At 58.2% G+C, this 18,056-nt stretch overlaps 1 protein-coding gene across 4 annotated transcripts in view; it reads left to right on the top strand.

Annotated features, from left to right (window-relative positions):
- Positions 1 to 18,056, top strand: part of FAM131C (family with sequence similarity 131 member C) — a 29,580-nt gene that overhangs the window by 9,888 nt on the left and 1,636 nt on the right. For 2 of the 4 annotated variants that reach the window (XM_036229018.1, XM_016128400.2), the window contains exons 1-5: positions 5,168 to 5,366; positions 14,182 to 14,297; positions 15,180 to 15,215; positions 15,494 to 15,587; positions 17,675 to 17,857. In XM_036229018.1, the coding sequence (XP_036084911.1) occupies positions 5,345 to 5,366; positions 14,182 to 14,297; positions 15,180 to 15,215; positions 15,494 to 15,587; positions 17,675 to 17,857 (451 nt within the window). In that variant the 5' untranslated portion in view covers positions 5,168 to 5,344. Of the gene's footprint in view, positions 1 to 1,203; positions 5,367 to 14,181; positions 14,298 to 15,179; positions 15,216 to 15,493; positions 15,588 to 17,674; positions 17,858 to 18,056 lie in introns of those variants that run through there. The other 2 variants (XR_004953488.1, XR_004953487.1) reach the window with 1 other exon arrangement.

Below are 18,056 nucleotides of genomic sequence, written 5' to 3'. Positions count from 1 at the left end.
TTGTTGTCTCCCCTATCAGACCGGAGGCTCACCCTTCTGTCTCTCCGTACCCTATCTAGTCTGGCTGATTGCCTGCAAGCATAGACAATAGGTAAATAAACTCTGACCCGTCACCCCACTCCTGCTGGAAGCACCCAGTCTAGAGCCTGGAGCTGAGGGTGGGCACATTCTGAGGTCAGCCTGTGGCTTGCTTTCTTAGGCTTCCCAGAAAGGCCCCACGTTCTGGGCCCTGGGACCCCTAGGTAGGGCCTGGACTCCAGAGGTAGCACCTCACACCTGAGCCCTCCAGGTGGAGCACCGAGTCCCACTGGCTATGGAACTTAACTGGCCTTGGTTCTTTTCCTGGGTCTCCTTCTCCACATCTGGGGGTTAGGACCTGGCACTGTCTGTTGCTAGCTTAGACAGAGACTTCGTGCGAATCTGGGTTGGTTCACCCACAGCTCAGCAAGGAGGTGACATCTTTGTGCTAGAAAAGTGTGCCCCGTGCCTGAGCAGACACCAGAGCTCAGGGCTTGGTCACTTGAGCACGAACAGGCTTTCAGTGCCCTCCCTCTTAGCTGGACGCCTTTATTCAGGACACAAGATGCACCACCTTGAACTGTGGCTTGGCCTGAGTTGCCAGCGTGTTACTTACTTTCTAGGTCACTTGTCCAAGGGAGAAAAGTGAAGCAAAGCAGTAAAGAATGGTGCTGTCTCAGGCTGCCCTCTGGTGGCCAGATGCTGCATAACACACACAAGCTCAGGAAAAGCATCTCAGGCTTGTCTTACCTGAGTCTCTCTGCCTTGGGGGGTGGGGGGGGAGGGGGCTCATCCCAGACTTCAGAGACTCAACACCCAGGAATTGGGGTGCCAGCCTCTGAACCCTGAGAAAGAAAGTCTGTCATAAAGAGCCACACGGTCCAGGCCTGGCCAGGCATTTTAGAGATGAACTCAGGGTACCTGTTCACACACCAGGCTGGAAGCTTCCCCAGGGCAGGGGGCAGGGGCTGGTCTCTCCCCAGAGTCCCCAGTGACCAGCACAGTGGTTGTGCTCCTCCATCCAACCGGGGGCTTCCCCTCTATCTCTCCCTACCCCACCTAGTCCAGCTGGCTGCCTACGAGGGACTTTGACCTGTCCCCTGACTCCAGCTGGGAGTCCACGATCTTGAGCCCAGAGCTGAGAGTGAGCGCATTCTGAGGTCAGCCTGTGGCCTTCTTTCTCAGGCTTCCTGGAAGGGCCCCAAGCCCTGGCACTTGGCACTCCAAGACAGGCTGGGCCCCCAGAGAAACGGGGAGCAGTACCGGGAGCCTCATCCGGGCCTCGGCCCCACCGGAGAGTGACTGGAAGGAAGCTGGTTTGCAGATGAGGAGTCGAGAATAGGGCTTCCCATCCTCTGTAGGTGAAGTCCAGATCCCAGTGGGAGGCCCCGCGGGCCGCCCGCTTCCTCTCATCCTCTGTGGCCGTCTCTTCCTCCCAGACACTGATCTCTTCCTCCCGCCTCCGGGCCATTGCCTCTGTCGTTCTCTTTGCCAAGCCCCACTCGTGCCTCAGCTGTGGACTCTGTCATCGTCACTTCCCCTGGATGCTCCCTCCTCACCCAAGATCAGATCAAGCCCTCCTCTTCTGTACTCTCCTCAGCTCCTCCCCAGTGCTTCTGAGGGCTGTGATCCTCGATTTACCTGCGTCAGTAATGGAAGAGCGCCTCCCTCCCCCACCAGGACTGTGCCCCTCCCCCAGCGAACAAAGACCTCATCTGTCTCATTCATATTGTCATCTCGGCTGCACACGGTGCCGGGCATACAGGAGGTGCTCACTAAGCATTTGCTGGATGAATGAAAGGTTGAATCCATTAGTCCTGGCTATAACCACTTGTTAGATGTGTGACCTTGGACAAGTCTCACTTTCTTGCACTCAGTCAACAAAGATTTATCGAGCACCTAATACATATTGTTCCAAGCGTAGGAGTCAAACCCAGATCTGCCTGACTTGCAGTTCTGCTTTCTTTCCGCATACCGAGCTCTGTCCTGAGAAAGCCAGTACTGAGCTGTTTAAGGCCTGGAGATGGGCAGCCCGTCTGAAGTCTCACCCTCCCCCAGTGGTCCCCCGCGTGCCATTTACGCCAGTCCCCTGGTGCCCCCCACATCCTTGCCTCTATACCTCCGAGCCTGCCACCATTGCTTTCTGCCAACATCCCACTCAACCCTCGAAGTGCCAATGCAGGGTCACCATCGCCTTGAAGCCATCCCCACAGCCCTTGGCAGAGCAACTCTGCTCTCACCGCACCTGCTGGCACGGGAATGCGCCACTGCCCACTCTGACCCGAGATATTGATGGGCACAGTTCCCCCAGGCTGCACCGTGCCCCCCTCCCAGGACCGCCTGGGCATGGGCTGAGTCTGATTCATCACTGTAACGGCTCCCGTTGATTAATCTTTCTCTGATCAAACTGCAGCATCTGCTCTCTGTGCTCCAGCGCCCCGCTTGGGGCTGGGCACTCAGGGCTAGTGAATGTCCGTCACTGAACAGGAGAGTGGGGGCAGGCCACAGGACTGGGGGCTCTGACTGGATCCTCAGCATCACGACAGGAGAATGGGGCTCAGGCACAGCCTGGGCATTCTCTCCCCTGGTCCCCGCACCTACCAGAGTGGGGCGAGGGGGGCCCTGGGGGAAGGTAGTGGAAGGTCACAGGGCAGATGAGCTGTGGGCTGAGCTGGGAAAGGACAGTCTGCCCCGGGGAAGGACAACCACACATCTTGGAGCTGTCTGGGAATCTGGGAATTTTCTGCCTCAGCAGAATCCCAAGGACTGGGAAGGTGAACATGGGCATCCAAGGGGGAGCTGCCCACCCCTGCATGGCCCAGGCTCGGGCCGGCGCCAGGGCTGGGCTGATAGGCAGGAGGCCTGGGTTCTAGACTCCACTCTGCCATCAATTTGCTGCATGACCTTGGGCGAGCCCCTGCCCTTCTCTGAGCACCAGTCTGCACAATGAGAGGACTGAGTCAGTGTGGAACCGGCCAGCACGAATGCCAGGGGCCGGGATAACCGGAACCTCTCGCCCCACGCCAGAGACACGTCTGAATTGGTAAGCAAGTGACTCTGGGTGGGGCTGCTGCTCAGCCTGGTCCACCTGTCCGTGTCTTAGGCTGAAAGGGGCACAATGGGCTCCCCAGTGTCCTCTCCCCTGTAACCTGCCCCTTATCTCTGCGGGGGCTCCCTTCCTGTCCCCTCTGCCCCCAGAGCTGCCAGGCTGCCAGCTGGGAACATTGGCAGCTGTGACCAAGTGTCCTGCGTCATGGTGAGTCAGAGCCCTCTGTCCAAGCCAGATCCAGTTACTCCATGACAGAAAGAAGAAAAAGGACATTTCTGCCTCCCAACCCCAGGCCACACAAGACAGGCCCCAGAGCCTGGCCATAGGCAGGCCCATTTTTCCGTCTCCACACAAGATCAGGCACACAGCTGGCACTATGCAAGACAGCAGGGCATCCTTGGGGATCAGAATAGTCTGTCCCCTCAGAGTTATCCTCTCCCAAGCCAGACTTGGGGGGCAGGGCTGGTCCGATGGGGGCAGAGCATGGGGATACTTGAGCATTCAGCTGAATATAGCACTGACTTCATAAGTGGCACATCCATCTTGTTCACACTGGCACATAGTAGGTGTTTCATGCTCATCCTTTGAATAAAGGTTCTTTGGGCTTCCCATGAGTGCAGGGAAGCTTAATGAGGTGACAATGCATCGTATGGGTGTTCACCCTCCCCGTTATTTATTTTTAGCCCCAAGTCCCGAGTACCTGCCGGTCATTTTGCATACATTGTCTCGTTAATCCTTACAGCAATGCCAGGAGGTGAGATTTTTCACCCCTAGTTCACAGATGAAGACACTGAGGCTCAGGGAGGTGAAGCAACTTACCCAAAGTCGCACAGCTTGTGTGAGCTGAGTCCATATTCATACCAGGTCTGCCAACACCGGTGGCCAGGGCCACTCTCCACCCAGACTTTACTCCAGAGAGGGCACCAGGCCTGGGGGAAGAGAAGGAGGTCAACATCCATCTCCATCCCGTTCCCCCCCTCCCCCCACCCCGCCCCCGCAGCCCCACGGGGTTCAGATCCTGCCCTGTGGAGGCCTTAAGCTCCAACTCATGCTCCTGCCTCAAACTTTATTCCTTTTTCAAAACCTTGCCATCACAAGCTTTTTTTTAAAGGAACCTGGGTTCTTCACCTGCCCATGCAGAAGGGACACAGTGATACCTGCCCTGCCTGGTACACAGGTGAGGTGTAAGGAGGAGTGAGAGGAAGGAGCTAAGGAGCTGGGGCGTGTGTTTCAGTGTGGCCGTGTGTTAATGTGAACGCGCTTCAATATGAGAGCGTATGGCCGTTAGCATGGGGGACGTGCTAGCGTGTATGTCCAAGTATGTGAGTGAGCAAGCGTCCACATGCGCGAGTCTGTACACGCGGGAGAGTATGTCCGCGCGTGGCTTTGCGAGTGAGTGAGTGTGAGTGTGGAGTGTGGGCCACTGTCGCTGGCTAGACAGGCCACCCCCGGGGCTGAGAACATCCTTGCGCCTGGGGCAGCTTTGCCCCAGCTAAGCCCAGGGAGGCAGGCGCAGGCCCCCTTCCAGCACTGCGGGAGACCCCTGGCGGGATGCGGAACTCTTGTCCAGCAGCGAGGCCACTAGGACACTGTTCCCGCCCTCTCTGGCCCACCCTGGGCCAGCGTCCCCCGAATGAGGAGCTGTCTGTCCTTCACAGCTAAGGGACCTCAGGCAAGGCGTCTGACTTCTGTGAACCTGTTTCTTCCCCTTCAAAATGGGCATATAAGGGAATCATTATTGCGCTCGGCCAGGTGTCTGGTCGTGGTTGTTAAAATTAACTAAATTAATGTTGTAGACTGTGTCTTAAATGCTGGAAATCCCCCCCTCACACACACACTGTCCCCTTCCTTTTCAGTCCCTGTCACCAGGTGACGTGAGGTGAGGGCCAGAAGTAACCCCTACCCCGCCCGCTGTCCCCTAACCCGCCCAACCCCCCGCCCAGCCCCCAGCCCAGCCCGCGGCAACAGGTGCGCCGGGCGGCGGCGCCGGGGGCTGGGAAGGCGCGGGCGTCCTCGCGCGGCTCCACGCTCCGGGCTCGGAGCGAGCGGTCCCGGGGGCCCCCCCGCCCGCGGTGCTGGCAGGAGCTGGAGCGGGAGGCGGCGGCGGCGGCGGGGACAACACGGCGGAGCGGCGGCCGAGCCCAGCGCAGCCGCGGCCCCTTCCCCGCCCGCCCTCCGGCTGCGCCCGCGCCGCGCGTGAGTCCGGGGCCGCGGAGACATGAGCGCCCGGCGGCCCGACGCACCCAAGGCGCAGCGGCCCGGCCCCGCGGCCCCGTGATGGGCTCCTGCGTGTCTCGAGGTGAGGGGGCTGCGGGCTGGAAGGGGTCAGGGTCGCGGTCCCCGCGCCGAGGACGCGTGCATGTCCCCTGCAGCCGCTCCAAGGAAACTGGGGAGTTGCCTTGGGTGGGGGGACGCTATCAGCCCTTCCTGACCAGCCACCCCCACCTCACCCCCGCTGAGCCCTAGGGGACAAGGCACGGGAGGATGGGGGTCAGCGTGGGGAGACAGCTCCGGGAGGGCACCGCAGCCCCAGCCGCGTCTGGAGCCAGCCCCTGGCAGGTGGCATGAAACGGGGTCTCTTCCTTTTCAGCAGCCACACACCCCCTGCCATGTGTGTTGGAGGGCCAGGTGGCTTCTGGTGGCTCCTGACTATCTGGAGGGACTCAGGGAGGGGAGGGGGGAACCAGGAGAACACCCTCCCGCACCCACTCAAGACACAGGCTTACTGGCTCAATGCCCCCCATTCCGTTCCCTTATCCCATGCTCCTGTCCCTGAACCCCACTGGCAGCAAGGGGTTAATGGAGGTGAACAGGTTATAGAGAAGGTCCTCTTTCCCCCACCCTCTAACTCTTTGTCCTTACCCCCATCCTCGGTCAGGGGGCACGGGAAGAGGGGACAGAGACAGCTGATGTTCTCAGTAAGCCCTGAGACTTTCTCTCTGTCCCTGAGCTTTCGAAGCCAGCCTGACTGGCACCCTTCACTCTCCTCCTCCTGTGTCTGAGCCCCACCACTCTCTCCGAGGGGGCCCTGGGAGCTGGAGGGACCTGCCCTGAAGAGGGGCAGGTTGGCCTTTGGAATTCTCTAGCTTCCCGACAGGCTGCTGAGCAGCACTTTAAAGAGGTTGGCTGGGCCATTTCCCACCACCGGTCCTCACCCCACAGTGGGAGGGGGCGGGGCTGGGGTAGAGGTGCTGGCCAAGTCCGCTGACTCCAACCACAGGGCCTTGAGGGGCTGCCTCCCCCACCTATCACCCCCAGTGGCTTCCTCAGGCGACTATGGATGAACAGGCCTTGGAGAGGGCTGGGCCAGCCCTGGGGGGCGGGGGGAGCTGGTCCTGGGAGGTGTTGTGGAAGGAGCATAACACCCTCCTCCCTCTCTGGCCTCCCAGGGGCTCTGTTCACTGGTCCACGCAGGTAAGTGACTCAGGATGTCCCGGCAGGGTGTCAGGGCTGGAATCACGGGTGGGGGTCAGGTTGTGGGAGGCTTGTTCACTTATTCAGCCTTTCAGCTGATGTTAACACGACACCTACTATGTGCCAGGCACCATGTACGCGCTGGGCATCCGGCGCCAGCAGGCCCCGCTCAGCACCTGCCCTCATGAGGGCTACAGCCCGGCCAGGGTCGAAAGGTGGTTTTAAGAGTGAAGAGTGTTTGCGGTTCTTTTGGAGTAACAGGCTCTCAGTGTGTCTCCAGAACCAGAAAGCTCTGGGCAGTCTCTGAGTGTCGGGGGGCCCTGGTGCTCCCCAACACTCCGCTATTCCATGCCAGGCACTGGGGGACCTGCCTGTGAACCGCAGACCTGCTGAGCGCAGTTCAGAGGCCAGAGAAGAAGGGAAACTGCCAAGGTCACTCGAGACCTGCCAAGGTCACTCAAGGCAGTGTGAGGACTGGGGCCCAGGTGCTCTGACAGGATGTGAGGACCATCGACCATCCTCCCAGAGACCCTGAGTGGCTGAACCCCTGAGTGGAGGCCCCTCACCCCTCTAATTGTCCCTGAGTGCTCCATTTACCAGGTACTGGTTGGGACCTTTTAGGCACAACCATTAAGGGGTACGTACTATCACTGTCCCCATTTTACGAATGAGGACACTGAGTAAAGGGGAGTTGAGTGACTTGCCCAGGGGCCCGCAGATAAGAAATAGCAGGGGCAGGATTTGAACCCCGTCAGGCCGACTGCGGAGCCTGGACTCTTAGCCTCTGCACCACGCCGGCAGCCCTCAGCCCCGGCTCCTGTCCTGCCCTCTCCAGCTGCGGGTTTCCATGGGCTTCTGAGCCCCGAGAGCCCGGTCTGCACACCTGCACTAAATCACTAATGACAGCTCCCCCCCCTTGCTCCAAGCACTTCCCTGTGCCAGGTACACAGCCTGAAGCTAGACCAGGAACTGGAGCCTCATGCTGATGCCTGCACCCAGCTGGGGCCACCCCTGCCAAACCCTAAACCCCAGGTCCACACCGCACCTAGGCGAGCTGCCCCCTCCCAGCCTCCGGCGGCAGTTAGCTTCTCCGTGCCAGGCCCGAGAGGTCAGGAGTGCAGACGCTGGTGCCAGCCAGCCTAGGTTTGCATCCCTGCCCTGCCGTCTAGCTCTGTGACCTCAGCCGGCTACTTAACCTTGCATATGCATCTCAGTGTTCTCATCTCTAAAATGGGAATAATACAAGTATCGATGTTTTAGGGTTGCCGGAAGGGAATTAAATGACTTGATTCACGTAAAGCACTTGGACCGATACCTGCATGTAGTAGGCACTCACAAGCGTTAGCTATTACTTTCATTTTCATTATTACCCTTTTGTGCGGACAGCTAATCGAGACCCTCTTGGCTGGGAAAGGGGACGCTATAGAGGCTTCAAGCCCCAGCCTTTTCATGGGAAAAGTAGTGAGGGGCAGGCGCTTGAGGTGCTCAGGACACGGGGAAAGTGATTGAAACCAGAATAAGGCAACAAACGCTGTTTTCCGGAGCTATTTTGTGTTCATTATCTATTTTTAAGCTATTGTTTGTTGGTCGTTTATCCTGAGCCAGGCTGAGCCTTCACCTTGCTGACCTAGTTGATCCTCCTCCAGCCTGGGAAGGGGAATGTGGGGCTCGGAGACAGGAAGAGTCTTCCTTGAGGTCACGTAGCCAGGACACAGAGAGGCAGGATTGGACTCCGGGTCTGCGTGACCCCAGAGCCTGAGCACGAAACCCCTGCTCTTGGCCTTTTCATGTCCCCCACGTGGAGAGAACTCGTGGCCAGTGATTTAAAAAAAGCAACTCTCTGGACTAACCCAAGTGGTTAGTATTTGGTTCGGGCTTTGCTGTCAATCCATGTGGAGCGAAGGGGAGTTATATTTGCTCCCCCTTCTCTCCAGCTCCAGGGTTTCTCAGTGTCTGCCCCAAACCCCCGGCACTGGGACCTCTCTACCTGCCCCCCACCCCACCTGAGCCTTTTCCTCCAGAGCAACCCATCAGGCTCCTGGCCCCACAGGGGATTGTAAGAGCAGAAATTGGGGACTGAGGACTTCCTTCTGAAAGGTCAGACATCTAATTATGTCTGGGATGAGGTACAAGCCCTAAGAAGGCTGACCAGAGCCACCCACAGTGCCCAGGGACCCTTGACCATGACCCCCCTGCCCACCCCCCTCATCCTGTCTCCCCTTGGCCTTAGCAGAACCAGGAAGCAGAGTCTTACCCTAGGCACTGTGGGGAGACCGAGCGAGGAGTCGATGGGGCCTCACCCTTTCAGAGCTCCCAATCCAAGGAGGGGGACATGACCTTAGTAGTCTGATGGCAGAGACAGGACACACGCGCGTGCGTGCGCGCGCACACGCACACACACACACGCACACACGCACTTGGAAAAATGGCCCTCTCAGGAGATCGGCATTGGTTAGTAGCTGGAACCCAAACTTTGGAGTCGTAGACTGGCCTAGGTGTGAGCCCCACTTACGAGCCGCTGATCTTGCAGAAGTGATTTAACCTCTCTGAGCCTTCATTTCTCCGTTTATAAAATGGGCCTAACAGAGCTGTCGTGAGGGTTAAATGAGAGCTCACGGTTGAAATAGCGTAAGACAGTACCTGACGCACAGTTGGTGTTTAAGGAACAGTGGCAGCAAATCGCTGCAGGCCAGACTTTGCCCATCAGGGCGGCTGGTAAGGGAGTAGCCTAAAACAGCTGAGGCCAATCTAGGCAGGCTGCCTGGAGAAGGTGAAGCTAGAGTAGCGTGTTTCAGAGCAGTTGGGCCACAGGATCGCAGAGGACCTAGAAAGGAGCCGGGGTGTGTGGAAGTTCCTAGAGAGGAGCCCGTTGTCACCCTCCATCCTGGAAAGGGACCCCTTCGAGCATCTCTGAGCTGCACCAACTCACAGATGTAGCTACTGCCATGGTTCTGGTGACCCATAAATGAATGTCCGGGGAGTGGGGGCACTTTACCTACTCGAGGCTGAGCCTCCGCCAAGCTCAGAGCGATGGCCTGCTGCCATGGCAGTGACTCACAGCAGGCAAAGAGGCCAAGGGCTCACCCTAGGTGGCCTCCCACTGCAGAACCCCTAGGGCAGGGGTGCCCAAACCCTGGGCCGCAGACCGATACCAGTCCGTGGCCTGTTAGGAACCGGGCCGCACAGCAGGAGGTGAGCAGCTGATGGAGCTCCATCTGTATCTGCAGCCGCTCCCCGAGGCCAGCATCACTGCCTCAGCTCCTCCTCAGAGGAGCAGGCGTTAGATTCTCATAGGCGCCATAAAGGTTGGGAACCGCTGCCCTAGGGCAAGCTGCAGCCCTAAGGACAGGATCAAAGGAGGGGTGACCGAGGTATGTTCCTTGGTTGAGAAGGAGGATCTGAGGTCTGGGAGGGGAGAGGAACAGAGGAGACGTCTTGTCCGGAGAGCTTGCTGCGGCAGGGCCCTCACCCTCACGGATACCCTTTACCAGAGGACGGCACTGTTCTCATTTCACAGATGAGAACCCCGAGGTGCACAAGGGCCGTGTCACAAGCCCACAGCCCTGGAGCTGGCAGTGAAAAGCTGGGGTTTGAACCCAGGGCAGGGACTGCGAGAGGAACGCCCTGCTCACTGCGTTCTCTTCGGAGCCAGGGCCAGAGCCGGGCACATGACGGCCGGGCACTACGTACCCAAGGAGTGGAGGGCAGGAGGGACTGTACCATGTGTTCGGCCGCAGGGTCCTGAGAAGCCTCGAGCGGAAGCCCCAGGCTGCCCGGGGGCCCGCATCGCCAGGGGTTTCGGACACAGGCTGCTGCTCAGTTATCATGTGGTTTCAAAAGGAGGTTCCCCCGCTCCGAGCTGCTGAGGAAAAGCAGGTTCACCGCGGGCCCTCCCTGCCCTCCCTCTGGGGGGAGATGGCACCCACGGTGACTGATGGGCTGGGACGTGAAGCGCCAGAGAACAGCGAAAGGGGCGAGATGACTCAGAAGCAGGTGAGAGGAACCTGAGCGGTTATGCTGCAGAATCCCCAAAGGCAAAAGCAGAGAAAACCAGTGTGGGAGCTTTGCAGCAAGAGGGGCGTGGGTTAGACATCAGGAGGGACTGTCGGGCGCTAAAGCAGATTGAGGAACTGGCATGGGGAGGCAGGAAGCATCCCTAGTAAACAGGGAAGTTCCGGTTGAAGGCTTGTCTTCTGAAGGAGACATCTGCGTGACACCCCTCCTTGAAGGATCAAGATGGCCCCCTCCAGGTTACCATGGCAACCAGAGGCCCGTCACTTCCATGGCCAAGGGAGGTGGGGGAGGAAGCAGATATGAGAAGGGGCTTCTGACCTTGAGGTCAGGGGAGTAAGATGGGGACCAAGAAAGGGGGAGGAGCCCACCCACTCCCATGGGAGAGGGAGGCACCCACAGGAGCAGTGGCTAGGGGCCCCCCTCAGGCAGTCCCCCAGCCCCCACCTCACGTGAAATGCTGTGTTTTTCCAGTTGCCAGTGGTGACGAGGCCACGGTCCCAGCTGGGCGAAGAGCAGCCTGTGATTTCACCCTGGGCTGGTTCATTACCTGATGTCTCCATGGCAACTAGCCTGTGACATCACAGGGCCAAAGTCCTCAGGGGGAGAAGGCAGCTTCTCCGGAGGCACCTGCCCCTCGACTGAGGTTGGGTGCAGGAGGGTCGGGTAGGGGCCAGGGACCAGGAGTCCTCCAAGTCCACCGCCAGCTCCTAGACGAATGACCTTGTTCCGGTCATGCCTCCTCCAGGCCTTTAACATCCTACCAGCTTCCTCTGTGTTCGGCTCCCCTTACTCTCTGTCTTCAATTGCAAAGTTTTAAAACAGCCTCATGCCATGGCCAGGAGCCTTAGAAATATTCTAGCACCTTTCAAAGTTTCTAGGTAAAGCCTATAACCAGCACCACCTGTCTGCACCTCGGTGGCCCTGGCTTGTGCACACTGGACCCTTCCGAGTGATGGCTCTCAAACTTTAATGACTAAAACCCATAGGCATAACTATCTTTTGCATTATGACCCAGTACACACACAAAGAGAGCCTTTATCCTATTTGCCCCTCTTCCCAGCTGTCCAGACGCCCACCTGGGGGTGGATGAGACGCTGGCCTCTCCTTTGCATGCATCCCAAATTTCCGCAAGTGAGTGTCTGGAAAACCCCGCATTCCATTTGTTGGGAGAAAGTGGTAACCGCAGTCAGAAGGGAAGTTGAGGCTGGGGTAGCTGGGGCAGCTGCACCCCTCCCTGCCACACTGGAGGTGGCTTTCTTCAAAACATGGGCCCTTGTGTGTCTTTGTTCTCAGTTTGGGATCCTGGTAGACAATTCCTGAAGGACAAGAACAGTCTCCATCAACTGACCATTTTACAAATGAGGAAAATAGAGGCTCAGAGAGGCAGAGTCACTTGTTCAAGGTCCCATAGGCAGTAAAGGACGGTATGGCACCAGAGCCTGATCCAGCTGCCCCTGGAGCAGACTCTGAAATGAGGATTGGGGTACAACTGATATATGAAAGAATAGAGAGAGCTGAAGCCAGGAAAGGGTGTCCCAAGGGGGTGACCTTAGCTTGATCCCACAAGGGGGCTCTGGAATGAAAGGCAAGCTCCGAGTGTTCTGACCCCAAGCCAAGGAGCTGGGGTCCTGCACCTACTCTAAATTCTCAGGTGATTTCAGGAGGATATCCTGCCTAGAAAGAGTCACGGGCGCTGTCCTTGGAGGCAAAGCACATGGGGAGAGGCTATGGGTGCACAGAACTAGGAGAGAGCAACCCAAAGGGATCCGGGGGGTCGGGTGGAGCACCCGCACTACCCTCCAGTGCTCACTTCTTCACCTCCCTGTCGACACCTCTGCAAGTCTGCAAGTCCATAGCAGCCAGCTCCCTTACCGCCCTGCCTCTGGGCTTGCCTGATGCCTCCTGCCTCCCGCCCCGGACCTCCCTGGCCTCAGCTCCCTCCGGGAAGCCCTGCCTGCTTCCACGCCATGAGTGGTGGGAGCCAGCGCCCAGGACAGGACGGGCTGGATGGGCAGGATGGGTGAGTGTCCTGCAACAGCCCAGAGGCCCCTGCTCCTCAGTCCTCCCTTCCAGACTCCATGGCTTTGTGCAAGCTGCACCCCCGACTGTGACACCTTCCTCCCAGCACCCCATCCTGGCCAGCTTCCCTATCAGCTCCCCTGTGCAGCCCAGAGCCTGCCATGGACGACTCCTCTACGCTTTGGAAAAGAGTGAGCCTCGGTGTCAGACCGGCAGGGCTCAGGTCCTGACCACCAGTTACAGACTGCGTGCCTTGGGCACGCGGCTTTCCCCTCTGTGCCTCAGTTTCCTCACCTGTAAAGTCGAGCAACAGATTCCTTTCTCTCTAGATGGATGTGAGAACTCAGGGCCATCACACCGGAAAGGCGGGTATAGAAAGAAGAGCTCTTGGCTGGTTGGTGTTCTTCCGGGTCAGTCTTGTGTTTGAAGGGGAAGGGTTGGGGCTGGTTTTGTCCATCAGACAGGGGGCTCTCTGATGAAGTGACAAGGTCTTAGTCCCCAGGGGCTTGCACAGTGTAGACATGCAACAGAGGGATGCCAAGTGCGTGAAGGAATGGATGGATGGATGGATGGATGCATGGATGGATGGATGCATGGATGGATGGATGGATGGACGGACGGACGGATGCATGGATGGATGGATGGATGGACGGACGGACGGATGCATGGATGGATGGATGGATGGATGGATGGATGGATGGATGGATGCATGGATGGATGGATGGATGGATGGATGGACGGACGGATGGACGGGTGCATGGATGGATGGATGGATGGACGGACGGACGGGTGCATGGATGGATGGACGGATGGACGGACGGACGGATGCATGGATGGATGGATGGATGACGATCCCCCAGATGCTTCGTGACACTCAGGCCTCAGCTCTGAGACGCCCTCTCCAGCGCCCTCCCCCCCGAGTCACGCAGCCCCTCATCGTTTTTCTTCACGGCTGCTATCGCCGTCCGACAGATCTTATTCATTTGTGAGTGTTTGGTTAATGATCTGTCTCCCCCACTAGAGTGTCAGCTCCGCGAGCAGAAACCATCTCTGTCTTATCTGTCGCTGGGTCCCAGAACCGTGCCTGACGCATAGTGGGTGCTCGGCTAATACCTTTGAATGCCTCAAAGAGTGAATAAATGCATTCATCAAATGACTAATAAGGATGTTTCCAGTTATCCCGTGGGGGTGAAGAAGTCCTATTCGATTCAACCCAAGAATTCAGGTCTCAGCTCAAGGTCACCTCCTCAGAGAGGCCTTCGCTGACCACCCGATTCGATGTGGTCCTCCCTGTGACCGTATGGGCCACTCACTCCCCGCCTCAGTCATCGCGTTCTGATATTTCCGTGTGTTTGTTTATTTATTAGTGGAAAGCAGTAGGGTAAATTGATTGGAGGTCTCTGTGGGATCAGAAAAATGCTGGAATGTGAACGCTAGAATTTGTGAAACTGGGGTAACAAGCAGATGGGCCAGTGATGCCCACGGAGGGGACCCGGCAGGAGGAGATCCTGGCTGGACTTCTCACCAGGTGTGGGTTTGAGTCTGTTTTATATAAAACGAGGACAGGTAATAATAAAGTAACGCCCACCTCCCAGGGCTGACCGGAACAAGCTTCGGAAGCAGGACAGTCTGTTTTTCTAAGTTCCTCCTGTCTTTCTTATTTCCAGATCTGTTCACAAGTGCCCACAAGGACTGCCCCATGCCTCAGGGCACAGACACCCAGAGCCCGGACTTGCCCTCGAGCCACCCACCCACCATTGCTCCAGACTATGTCACTGGCAAGGTAACTGGTCATGCTTCATCCCCACCTTCACCCCTGCCTCTGCCCTGGCTCCTGGGCCGTCCCCTCCGGCTCCCCATATGGGGCAGAAAACATTCCAGTCTCTTCCCCTCCCCAAGCTTGGCTCCTCCTTGTGGGATCAGGACCCTTAGGGTTTGGTATTCAGCTGGGCAGAGGTGTGAAATGGGCTGGGCATCCAGGAACTGGATCAGGCTTATTTAGAAGAGAGGGCCCCACCCTGAAGGGCTTCTCACCCAAATTAACTCGGGCTTGCAGATAACAACTTCTCTTACCAGCCCAGGACTCCTTAGTAGCCTGCACTCCCTACTGGAGAGTAAAAGGAACAGAATTCTCAGTCCAGAGAGATTAGCAAGATCTTGCTAGGGACCTTGAATCCTGCCGCGTAATTTCCACCCCTGCCCCAGAGCTTGTAGCTTGAGCCTACCACCTAATATAATTATCTTTTTAAAATTTCGAGCACGTACCACGTGCTAAGCATTACGCTAGGCACTTGGCCTGTATTACGTCACTCACGTTTCACCACAACCGAGAGGTAAATGGCATTATCTCATTTTACAGAGGAAGAAACTTATGTTGTGAGATGTTAAGTCACTAGTCTGAGGCTACCCAGGCAGAACTGGCAGGGTCGAAACTCAAACACAGGTGTGATCCATCGCTTTCACCCACTGCTTCCCCTGGCGGAGCCAGCCACCCCACTCCTGTCTCTGCATGCCAGCGGACCCCAGGGCACCGCTCACGAGTAGGCAGACTCCACCCTCAGGGAGCATCAGAGGGCTGACCCACCCTCCACCCGGGACCCTAAGACTCATGCCACCCGCTGGCACAATGTGCCAAGCCCCGCCTGATCCTCTTCTCTTATTTTAGGACAAACAGATGGATTTCTGTTGGGATCCTTGGCAGGTCAGTGCACTTGCCTGTCCCCCAGTCTGGTCAGGCACGGCTGACACCGCTGCCCCTCCCTCCACTGGACCCAGCCTGGGCACCGAGTCCTGCCAGCCCTGGGGGAGGGGGGGCCTGATGAAAACGGTGGCGTGGGATGGTCCCGTGGCAGTCGGGAGGATCACCCTGGCCCTGTCCACCGCCCAGGGGCCCTGGGGAGGCTGGGTAATGAGGATGGTGGGGTGGGCAGACGTGATGGGCAGGTCTCCCCCACCTGCTCACCCCTCCCCCTCCCACAGAGGTGCTTCCAGACCACCAATGGCTACCTGTCCGACTCTAGATCCTGCTCCAGCAACTACAATGTGGCAGCCCTGGCCACCTCGTCCCTTGTGGGTGGGTACCAGCTGCTCTCTCCTGGAGTTTGCGTTGTCCACCCCGGACACTAGCTGTAGGGGTGCAAGGATGAATTGTAGCTGGAAGGATTGTGGCACTGTGGAGTCATCATTTCCTCAGTGCCAGGCTCCGAGCTGGGTTCCGCAGGAAGTAGTGACGTAGGGCGCCCACCCCCAAGGGTTAGATCACTGGGGCGTCCAGAAGCTCTGAGGGGATGGCCCGATTTCTCAGACGTCTGCCTGGCATGGTCTGTCTCCCTGTCTCTCTGCAACAGACGCCACCTTGGGTCAGTTCCCTAGATGCAGAGCGAGAGGCAGGAATTGTGTGTGATCTACTGAAGGATTTTCTCAAGGGCCACCTGTAGGAGTGAGGGCTGCGGGGCAGGGCAGGGGCAGGGCAGGGGAGGAGCAGAGACCTGGCGGCAGAAGTGTCCTCTTTCTGAGCCATGAATCGCATTGCAGAATTCACTGCTCTTTGAGGGGAGGGGGCTGACATCATATTATTCCATCAGTCAGTCGCTGGTGGCCCTTGGGAAGGATCTTCCCTCCTACCCACCCCCCCCCCCCCCGCCACCCACCCACACACTCCTGACATCTCTGGCTGAGGAAGCTGCTATCAGCTAAGGGCGAGTCTCCAGAAAGCATGCAGGTGTGAGTGCAGGCCAGGAGAGGGACTCTGCCACAGCATCCGCCCAGGTGGCCCACAGCACGGCCTTCTGGGCCATTCTCAGCAGTTCCTTTGTTCCCGGCTTTGCTCAATACCTCAATATGTGTGCCTTGGGCTCGCATTTCATTAACTCCCTCCTTGCCCCATGAGGGCCCCTCCTGCAGCCTCTTCCCACATTTGCCTACACTGCTCCCTCCACCCGAAACCCCTTCCTTCGACCTCACCTGCCCTTCAAGGACCCCTTGGACCACTTCCGAAAACCACCTCTGGTTGGCGACACTCCCCAACTTGGGGCAGGGGTTCTCCCCTTCCTGCGCACCTCCCATCTTTCCCATTTTCCCAGTGTTTCGTCTCTAGCTTCCTTCGTGGATACTCAATCTTTCTTAAGTATTGCTGTTCTTCACATCCTGGCTTTAGGGTCCCTGGGACCCACAGGTCTGTCGTCTGCCACTATTAAAGGACATGCTGAATCACTCCTCAAAATCCTCTGTCAGCTTCCACATCCAAGTGGTCTCGTCCTAAGAACTCCTTCAGGTCCTCCTCCCCAGCTGCCCAGCCCTTGCCCTGTCTCTTGCTGGGTCCCTGGTGACCCCCTGCCTCCACCTTTGGCCCCTACGCCCCTGATTAGGATGCTCTTCCTAAACAGTAGAGCTCACCTGTCTCTCTACTGCTCGCCACCCTGCTGTGGCTCCCGCTGCTATGAGGAGAACTTTGGTACCCTCAGCTTGGCTCTCTCAGCCCCGTCTGGGCACCCCAGCCTCTTCTGCCACCCCAGTCCCAGCATCCTGGAATCACACCAGACTCTTCCATGCCTTCATCATCTTATCTCTGAAACAGCCTTCAGTCTTGCCCCGATCTGTCCAACCCGACCCGCCTCCAAAGCTCCACTTCAGTCTGCCTCTTGCAGGAAGTCTTCCCTGCCTGCCGCACCCCTCATAGATCTCACTCTTGGCAGAGCTGGCACTGGGCTTATTGGGAAAGGGGAGAGCTGGTAGGTCTTGAGTGGATGGCTCCTCTCGAGCTGATATCCTTGGGTCTGAACTTGGTCAGAAAGAGAATGGGCTGTGGGCGGGACTGGGGAATAAGCAGCAGGAAGTGGGCAGGGCCACTGAGTGGGAGCGGGACTCTGGGAGAGCTTGGGGCCTGCAAGTGGGTGAGGGCGGCCCTAGGGCTGGGGGAGGGCATGGGGCAGGGCGTGGGCACAAGGCATTGGCAGGCCTAAGGAATTAGATGGGTACAAGGCATTGGTAGGTACAGGGCTTTGAGAACAAGGGGCCTTGGCTGGGTACAAGGCATTGAATGGACGTGGCGTATGAGTCGTGGATGGGCCTGAGCCACTGGGGGGCTTGGGTTATTGGAGGTGGGACTCTGAGCTGGGCCTTGTGTCAGGACAGTCACCGGACTGCCCTCGGTGTCCCCAGGGGTGGTGCAGAGCATCAAGGACCACATCACGAAGCCCACAGCCATGGCGCGTGGCCGCGTGGCCCACCTCATCGAGTGGAAGGGCTGGAGCGCCCAGCGGTCCGGCTGGGAGCTGCCCCCAGACGAGGACGAGCATTACTGCTGCCTGCCAGACGAACTGCGTGAGGCCCGCTTTGCCGCGGGTCAGTGGGGGGACGGGGAGCTCAGGGCCAGGGACCGGTCAGGGCTCTGGTCCCGAGGGGACACAGCATTGCCGCCCAGGCATTGTCTGGGCAGGAAAAAGCAAGGCGTGGGGTGGCCGGGGCAGTAGGCGGGCACTCTGATCCCCGGGGCCTGGATGGACAGCCCAGCCAACTCCCAGGCTGTTGGGGGGCAGCCCGT

This window comes from Rousettus aegyptiacus, unplaced genomic scaffold (assembly GCF_014176215.1).
Source record: "Rousettus aegyptiacus isolate mRouAeg1 unplaced genomic scaffold, mRouAeg1.p scaffold_m13_p_1, whole genome shotgun sequence".
NCBI classification, from domain to species: Eukaryota; Metazoa; Chordata; class Mammalia; order Chiroptera; family Pteropodidae; genus Rousettus; species Rousettus aegyptiacus.
This window is presented reverse-complemented; position numbering and strand designations above follow the sequence as displayed.